General features: G+C 50.3%; 1 protein-coding gene across 1 annotated transcript; it reads left to right on the top strand.

The window, feature by feature from the left end:
• Positions 1-5: 5 nt before the first annotated feature.
• On the top strand, positions 6-4,919 carry ITPRIPL2 (ITPRIP like 2; the record flags this gene model as incomplete). Its single annotated transcript, XM_042831835.1, has 1 exon — positions 6-4,919. A coding segment is annotated over one exon (1,425 nt), but the record flags the coding sequence as incomplete, so codon positions are not given.
• Positions 4,920-7,906: the final 2,987 nt, after the last annotated feature.

The following is a 7,906-nucleotide window of genomic DNA, read 5'->3' as shown; positions in this document are numbered from 1 at the left end:
GCACCGCGCTGCTCTGCCTCTGCCAGGCCCTGGGGGGCCGCGCGGCAGCAGCGGCGGAGGGCGAGGAAGAGGAGGGCGCGGCGGAGGCGGGCTCGGTGCCGCTGCTGAAGGGCTCGGCGCTGCTGCTGCTGGGCTGCCTGCTGGCCCGCTGCTGCGGCGCGGCGGGAGGCGGCTCGAGGCCCGGCGGGGGCTGGGGCCCCTCGGCGGCGCGGCGCGGCGCCCTGGAGGGCTTCCACCAGCGGCGGCTGCGGCTCTCGCCCCACGTGCTGGGGCACAGCAAGGCGCACGTCGGGCGCGTGGTGGCCGAGCTGGTCCGCGCCGCCAAGGCGCAGGGGCTGCAGCCCGGCCCGACGGCCCTCAGCCTGCGCGGGGACTTCGTGCGCGTCGGCAGCGCCTACGAGCAGCACAAGGTGTGCAGTCCCGACTGCTTCGACGTCCTGGTGCCGCTGCGCCTGCCGCCGCGCCTGCAGCCCGAGCCGTGCCGTGCCGCGCCGAGCGGAGCCTTCGTCTGCGGTCTGCGGGCGCCCGCGGGGGCCGGCTGGCCGCGCCGCTACCGGCCCTTCGTGGAGGGCTTCTGCGCGGATCCGCGAGGACGCCGCCTGCTCTCCTCGGCGCTGGTGCTGCGCTGGTTCCAAGGCCACCTGCAGCGTTGCCTGGGCGCCGTGCGCTACCGGCTGCAGGAGCGCTGCCGCATCAGCCTGGCCGCCTGCCCCGGCCGGCCGCCCACGCTGCACATCCGGCCCTGCTCCGACTACGTGTGCTGCCACATCTCCATGGCCGTGCGCCTCATCCCCGCCATCCCGCTGGGCGACGCGCTCTACCTCACGGCGCTGCCCCCCGACGTGCCGCCGGCCGGCCCGGCCCACGAGGCGCTGTGGGGCCTCAACGCCTCGCGGCACGAGCAGCGGCTGCTGGCCTGGCTGAAGGAGCAGGCCCCGGCCTCGTCCTGCCACCTGAAGTGCCTGCAGCTCCTCAAGGGCCTGCGGGACCTGCGCGGGCAGAGCCTGGAGGAGCCCTTCTGCTCGCAGTGGGGCCGGGTGCTCTCCTCCTACGTGCTGAAGACGGCCCTCTTCTCCCTGATGCTGCACGGGCCCCTGGAAGCCTGGGACGAGCGGTTCCTGGTGGAGCGCCTGGAGGACCTGGTGATGTACCTCAGGGACTGCCTCCGCAAGCAGACGCTGATGCATTTCTTCCTGGGCAACGCCAGCCTCCCCGAGGCCGTGGCGCTGCCCAGGTTCCTCAAGGAAGCCGCCCCGGTGAACTTGCTGGCCGCCTTCGATGGGCCCACGCTGGACCTGGCCGCCTTCCAGCTGCTGTACACCTGGAGCCAGGCGCCGCACCTCATCAGGACGTACGGCGGAGCCCGGTACCTGCGGCCGGCTGCGTGCCGGCACGGCGCCGAGGCGCGGCAGGAGCTGCCCGCGGAGTGAGGGATCGCCGTGCGCCCGGCTGCCCGCGGTGGGACCCGCTGGGATGTTCTGTGGTTTTATCCCCGAACCTGAGAAAACTGGGAAACGGAAGGCTGAGACTTAAGGAAATGGCGATAGCTTTTATTTTTAATGTCGTCGTGGTGGGTTGTTCGTAGGAGGATTACTGAATTTCTGGGGAAGTGCCTTGGTAGGAAAGCGTTACTTTTGGTCGGTTCAAACTGACAGTTCTGGAAATCTATCTTAACTTGCCCTAGTGGCAAAACTGACCTTTTCTGAGATGTGATTTTTAGGGTACAAAATCCATTTGGGATTTAAAAATCCCGTGAGCACAAACAAAACCTCTTACTGTGCCGAGGTGCTCTTAAAATGAGATGAGCATTTGAGCATAGGTATTGGTTGCAGTCTGAAATGCTCAGTGACATGCTTTAAATTTCCTGTGTAATGTAAAACATCGTGCTGAATGGAAATGTAATAAGCATCTTAAAGCAGAACTAGGGGGAGAAGTGAAACTTCTGATGATAGCATGAAGAATCTATTTGTGCATTTCTGTTTTAAATGAAGGTTATGCTGAAGGATTGAAATACTGAGAAAAAGAAACAAATAGCACTTTATTTTCACAAAGGCCTTAATTTTAGGATAATTGGCCGCACTAAATACTCACTGTGGAGAAGGCATTAGTATTTTATTAAAGGGATGATGTTTGAGTCATCCTCAGGAAAACCTTCTTTTTACAGAAATACTCTGGGTTCTTGTTTTTGAGATATGTTGCATATGATTTTCTCAGAACATGCTCTGACACAAGGACAACAACAACACAAACTTCCTGTTAGGTTTGGAACCAGGCTTCAACCAGTCCGCATCTCACTGATGTGTTCTGCCTGCTGCGCCCCTGTGCTTTCCAGGAGCAGTTTGGTGGCTTTTGGGGCTGCCACCATCTGTCTGCTTGTGGCACTGTTTTGACCAAATGACCTGATGGGATTTTTCTAGTGTGAGCAAATTGTTATCTTACCGTGGGGAGGAGGAAGTAAAATATTTCAGGGTACTCAAAAATGGTTTAGCACTTATTCATGGTACGGCGAAGCAGCTGTGGCTTCTGATGTATTGCAAATGTAAGCATCAGCGAGGTAATTTCCACTCCTTATGGAAAGAGTGCGTGAGAATACTTCCCAGAGTTCTCACAGGGCTGAACAGGCAGCACTGAGCTGTTTGTTGTGCTTCTCCCTTGTCTTGGTTGTGAGGTTCAGCTTGAAGGAGTGCTCGGGCTGTCAGCCTCTGCCTGGTGTCTGTGTCTCTGGGATGGCGTGTAGAGCTGTACTGCAGCTGGTATGGGACCCTCATGTCTCCCAGGGTGTCAGCAAATGTAGAATTCCAAACCTTTAAGTTAAAATGTCGAGTTACTGAATTACTGATGCTCAGGAAGTTGAACGTGTGCTTCATTACCACCACCCTGCATCCTAGGTGAGCACTCTGAAATGGATTATAAATTATGAAAGGTAACCCCTGGGATGCTTCAGGATGACTTGAAATTACTGAGACACTCCTCCCTGATGTTCATACTGGTGTGCCTTATTCACAGCTCTATGCAACAAAGCACAAAACATTTGTAAGATCTACAAAACTTTATACAAATCTATTTTTCTAAATGGAAACACTCCCCAGGCAGATGTTTGCCTGCTTCTGTCTCTATTTTTTTAACTGCTCTTGCAGTCTTATTTTCAGGTAATTATAGACAAGGTCATACCCGCAAGTTGGGTTTTTTTATATTTGAAGCACCATGCTTCTTTCTACAAATAAAACCAGTGTATTTAAAGGTAGTATTGATCAAATGTTCTTTGCACATGGTATTTAAGGCTAAGTAAGCTACCTTGGTTGTCTTTTTGTAGCAGACCATATTTTTGCAGACTTATATTATTTGGTGTTTGAAATGACTGCAGGGCTGTGGTCAACACCATTGGATCTTCAAGGACTGGATGAGCAATCCAGGGCATTGTGGCTGCCTGCACACCCAACAGAAACACTCCAGCTCTTTATTCTGGCATCACAGCCACTCTAGCTGGCTGATGGTTTGTTCTCATCATTGTGCATCCCTCTCTCAGAAAAGTAATTCCTTCTGTGAGCGGGATGCATGCTTGGTGTGTGTCCTGTACTGGTGGAAGGCTGTAAGGGTGAGAACTTTGTTGTGGAAGTGTAGGTGAAGGAAAAGATGGTTGTGTTCAGGCAATTCTTGACAAGGGGAGATGGTAGAGAGTAGGAGTGGTTTAGGTGATGGAAGTTGGGCTGAGGGATGAGTGAGAATGGTGGCAAGCTGTCAATGAAGATGCACTGAGCTGAAGGATGTGAGGATGAGGCTTGCGGAGATCTGAAAGTGAGGTAGACCTGGAGCAAGGGAAAAGCAATTTAACTGAGTGTTGTTTTGGCTGTATTTCCAAATAGGTTGAATCCATCTCAGATGAATAGTTAGGCAAAAACTCACTTTAATAAGCCACATAGGCTGATACTCAGTGTAAGTTCTTGCTCAGCGAGGAATTTTGAGTTTATGATGACTGGTGGCAGAAGATATTTGCTTTAGCCTTGGTTTGGGCAAGCTTTCCCAAAGCACCACGTGCATGCTGGTGGACCAACTTGCAGCTCTGTTATGCACCTGAGACATTAAGTATATTTTCTTTATTTAATGTAGGGCCGACATTCATGAATACGATTGGCAGAAGGAGCTGATGACAGTTGGGTTCTGTTAGAACCACGACAGCAGTAGTAGTGGCTGCAGTGCCTTGGTGCTCTCTCAGAGCCCCATCTGCAAGGAGGAGTGCATGGAACTGAGCTGCGGGAATCCCTCCTCCCAGCAAGCAGTGCTGCAGTCACACAGCAGTGTTCTCAGCATGTATGTGCTGTGCAAGAAGGTCAGGACTGTGCTGTAAGTTCAGCGCGGCATCCTCTGTGTGTGTGTGTAAGCTGAAATGAAAATGCAGAAGAAAGAGCATGTGACCTAGCACTGATGTGGGCTCTTGGTTCTCTTTATCTGCAAGCTAATTTTACAGAGGTTTTGTGCAAACGAAATCATTTTTATTGAACACTGAAAAGTTGCATTTGTAAAAGAATAAGTTTATTTACCAGAATGCATATGTGTGACTTCTTTTTGTATTGACAAATCCTATGTATTTTGCAAGGGCATCATTTCTTATCTGACTAAATGTTTCAGAAACATTCCTCCTCTTTTAATTTGAATCTACAGAGTAATGTAAATTTTACATGTCTGTCTGCAATGGATGTTTTTGGTACAACTATTTTTTGCTGGTTAATAATTAGACCAAAGATTAAAGTGTTCAGCTGCTATTTTTTTTTTCCAAAAAGTGTTAATAGGCTCAAAATGTCCATTTTAAGGCATTCTTTTCCTATTTAATACCAAATTACAATTGCACTTTTGTTGTTTCCATGAAGTTGGTGTTCTTATTTTAATATTTCACTGTAGTAATAAACAGCTGTTGTAATGCATCTGTGCCTCGAGATTTAAATCCCTTCTTGTGGTTGTTCTTTTGTTGTTTAGTAAAAGCAGCCTGCAACCATAAAGGTTTCTGTGAAGGTTTATGTGCTCTTTAGGAGGAGACTACTGCAGCAGCAAAGCTGTGTTGAACCAGGAAATCCACGCCTTGGAGTGTGCAGAGATACGGGGAGAGAGCCAGGAGTGCTGAGTGTGGCTGGCACGGACAGTGGTGGTGTGGAGCTCTGACATGGACCACGTAGGGTTTGTGGTTATGTTGCTCTGAGGGTAGGGAGGCAGTGGTTCTTGTTTCCCTGGTTCCCTTTTCAGGTTGCTGCACAAAATCTGCTTTTCCTGGTGCTTAATGATGAGCTAGGACTTCACTTAACCGCATCCCTAGGAGCCTTTCAGTTCCAAAGCTTGCAAGTTGCACTTCATTAAATATGGAAAAACTTGCACTGAAGCCAGCAGGAACTGTGTGAATGGACCAGCAAGTTACCTGTCCTCTGCTGCTCTTAGGTAAGATGTCAAAATTACATATTTGTAGTTTGTGCCAATGCTCCCTATTAAAGAATGAAATAGCAGCAAGATCTCCACTTTTTTGATCATTAAATTAAAGCTATGCTGAAAGTACACGGGTCTCCAGATCGTTGTGTGCCTGCCTCCTGCCTTGCAGACAGTAGCTTCTCTAAGAGGGGCAGCAAGAATTGTAGAGTTTTCTGAGAATGTCCAGATAGTGGGCGTCTCACTTGTAAAGATTTAAAAACTGACAATTTTTACTGTAAACACTCAGTCACCCAACTCAGTGCTGGGGAAGTACATTTAGATCTTTACTCTTTAATAAAAATGATCTCATGTGAATGTTTTCCTTTGGAAGCAATAACAACTCGCTTCTCTGCAGTATTTCTCTGCTTGAACCCTGAGTTTCCATTAAGCAGAAAATCATCAAAGAAACACAGGAGTTTCTTTTCATGATAAATCTGTTATTAACCAAGAGCTGGCCTAAGGACTTGCATGTGTGGTGTTCAAAGGAAAAACTGTTTGCATCCAACTCACTGGATAAATTGTTTAAAATCTTTCCACTCCTGTGCAAATACCTTCCTTGTAACGCAGCCAAGGTCAGTCATGAACTGCTGATTAAGTACTCCTAATGCAAGTTAAAGCTGCCTGGAGGGGAAGGACTCTCGTGCGTGCATATGATTTCCACAGAGCTGCAAAGGAGTTCAGTTAGGATAAACATGCTTTACAAGGCTGCTTTATTTCCCGTGTCAACTCTTCAGATATCTGTCTGTTCCATTTTCCCTGAGGTAAGTGCAATTCTGACTGATGATAACTAATTGGGGGAGCTGGCAGGAAAGCAGCCAGTCCCGCTTGCACTGTGCTGATCACACTGAGGAGGTGGCCATTGACACAAGGTCAAGGAGCACGTGCCCTGTGGGTGTGTGGGCTCACTTTGGTGCTTACTGGTGCTCTCCTTGTGGGTCTGGGTAGCTTGGCACCCTGAAGTCAGCAGGCTGTGGGGCTGCCTTTAGGTAGAGCTGCCTTTACCATGTGTCACCATCTTGCACTTCTCAAAGGCACGGTGTGGCTGATAGGCTGCTTCTGCTCCTGTGTGTGTCTACAGGGCCCTGTTTTAAAGCTGTAGCCAAGAGCTGGCATATTTGCAACTGCTTTACAAGAGAATCAGTGTCATGCTATTAAATCAGCAATAGAGCTATAGATAACATATGCTCTGTATCTGCACAACAGTCTGTCAGTACTCAAATAATGATGTACGTGCCAAACTCCAAAAGGTTGTTACAAATGCATATGTATCAAATGTCATTGCATACAAGTTTTCTGCATTAAGGAAGCCTTATTTTTTCCATTTACAGGGTAGCAATACTGATTCAGAGCCTTGGAAAATTTCTGTGTACTCAAGTTACAGGTCTGCATTTCTTGAAACCCCTGGGTGCTTTTTCCCCCTAAAACCAGGACCAAAGCTGTATACAGAACAGTTGGTTCTGTGGCTTGGGCTGGGCGTGATAAGGGCTTGGAAGAGTTGCCGTGGTACTAACGGTCTTCTACAGGTTTCTCTCCCTCCTCCAAAGAGTTCACACCATAATAAAAGAGATGGGAGGTAAGGAGTTGAGAAGATGGTGACACTGTGGGATAACTGATTTTAAAAGACGAGCACCACTGGAAATGCAGGCCCTCCAGCCAGGCTCACGCTCGCTGAGCAGTGCTGCGGCGTTTCCTGGTTCCTGCTGGCACAGAGGCAGCGGCCGCGCTTTGTGTGAGCTGTGCGGGAGCAGAGCTGCAGAGGAAGTGACTCATCCCTGTGCTGTGTGCGGCTCTGTGCTGTGCAGCGCGCTCAGGGATACCACTGGGCTTCTTGGAAACTGCCTGCGGGCCTGCAGTGGGGCAGCGAGGCAGCAGAGGCGCCTTACAGAGCCTCGCTTGGGATCTGTGGGCTGTGCCGGCCCGGCTGCTGCGGGCAGCGAGTCCCAGGGCACTGTGCTGTGCTTGGGGCGAGCGGGCTGCTGCTGGTGGTGGCGGTAGGGAGTGTGTCAGTGTGCCTTTGGAACGGCCTGCTTTGTCTCGTATTGCTGGAGGCTCGTTTAAGTGTGATTGAAAAAGGAAAAATTCGCTCATCATAAGGATTCTGAATCATGGGCACTTCTCCAAAAAGTGTTTCTGTTCAGGGTTTAAGGTGCTTTCCCAGAAGCTGTCAGAGCTCACCAGCCCTCCAGGCCCTGCCAGAGCCAATGAAAAGGGCCAAATGTTAAAAAAAATAAAGTGGAGGGGAGTTGAGGGAAACGCAGCACTATCAGAAGGCTCCAGGAAGCCTATGAGCCCCTGCTTTTGTGTCAGTGTGGTCTTTTCCAGAGCGCTGTGAGCATGTGGGCAAACTCTGGTTAAGGCATTGGAGGCATGGCACTACGCAGTACAGCCTGGTGCTGACAGTGTTGGTCTCTGTGTCTTCTCAGTGCCGCCCTTGTAGGGGGTGACCAATTAAAGT

This window comes from Centrocercus urophasianus, unplaced genomic scaffold, assembly GCF_019232065.1.
Source record: "Centrocercus urophasianus isolate 14NV4802_14NV808 unplaced genomic scaffold, USGS_Curo_1.0 seq_364, whole genome shotgun sequence".
In the NCBI taxonomy this organism is placed as follows: Eukaryota; Metazoa; Chordata; class Aves; order Galliformes; family Phasianidae; genus Centrocercus; species Centrocercus urophasianus.
The sequence above is the reverse complement of the archived record's forward strand: the minus strand, read 5'-3'. Positions and strand labels throughout refer to the sequence as shown.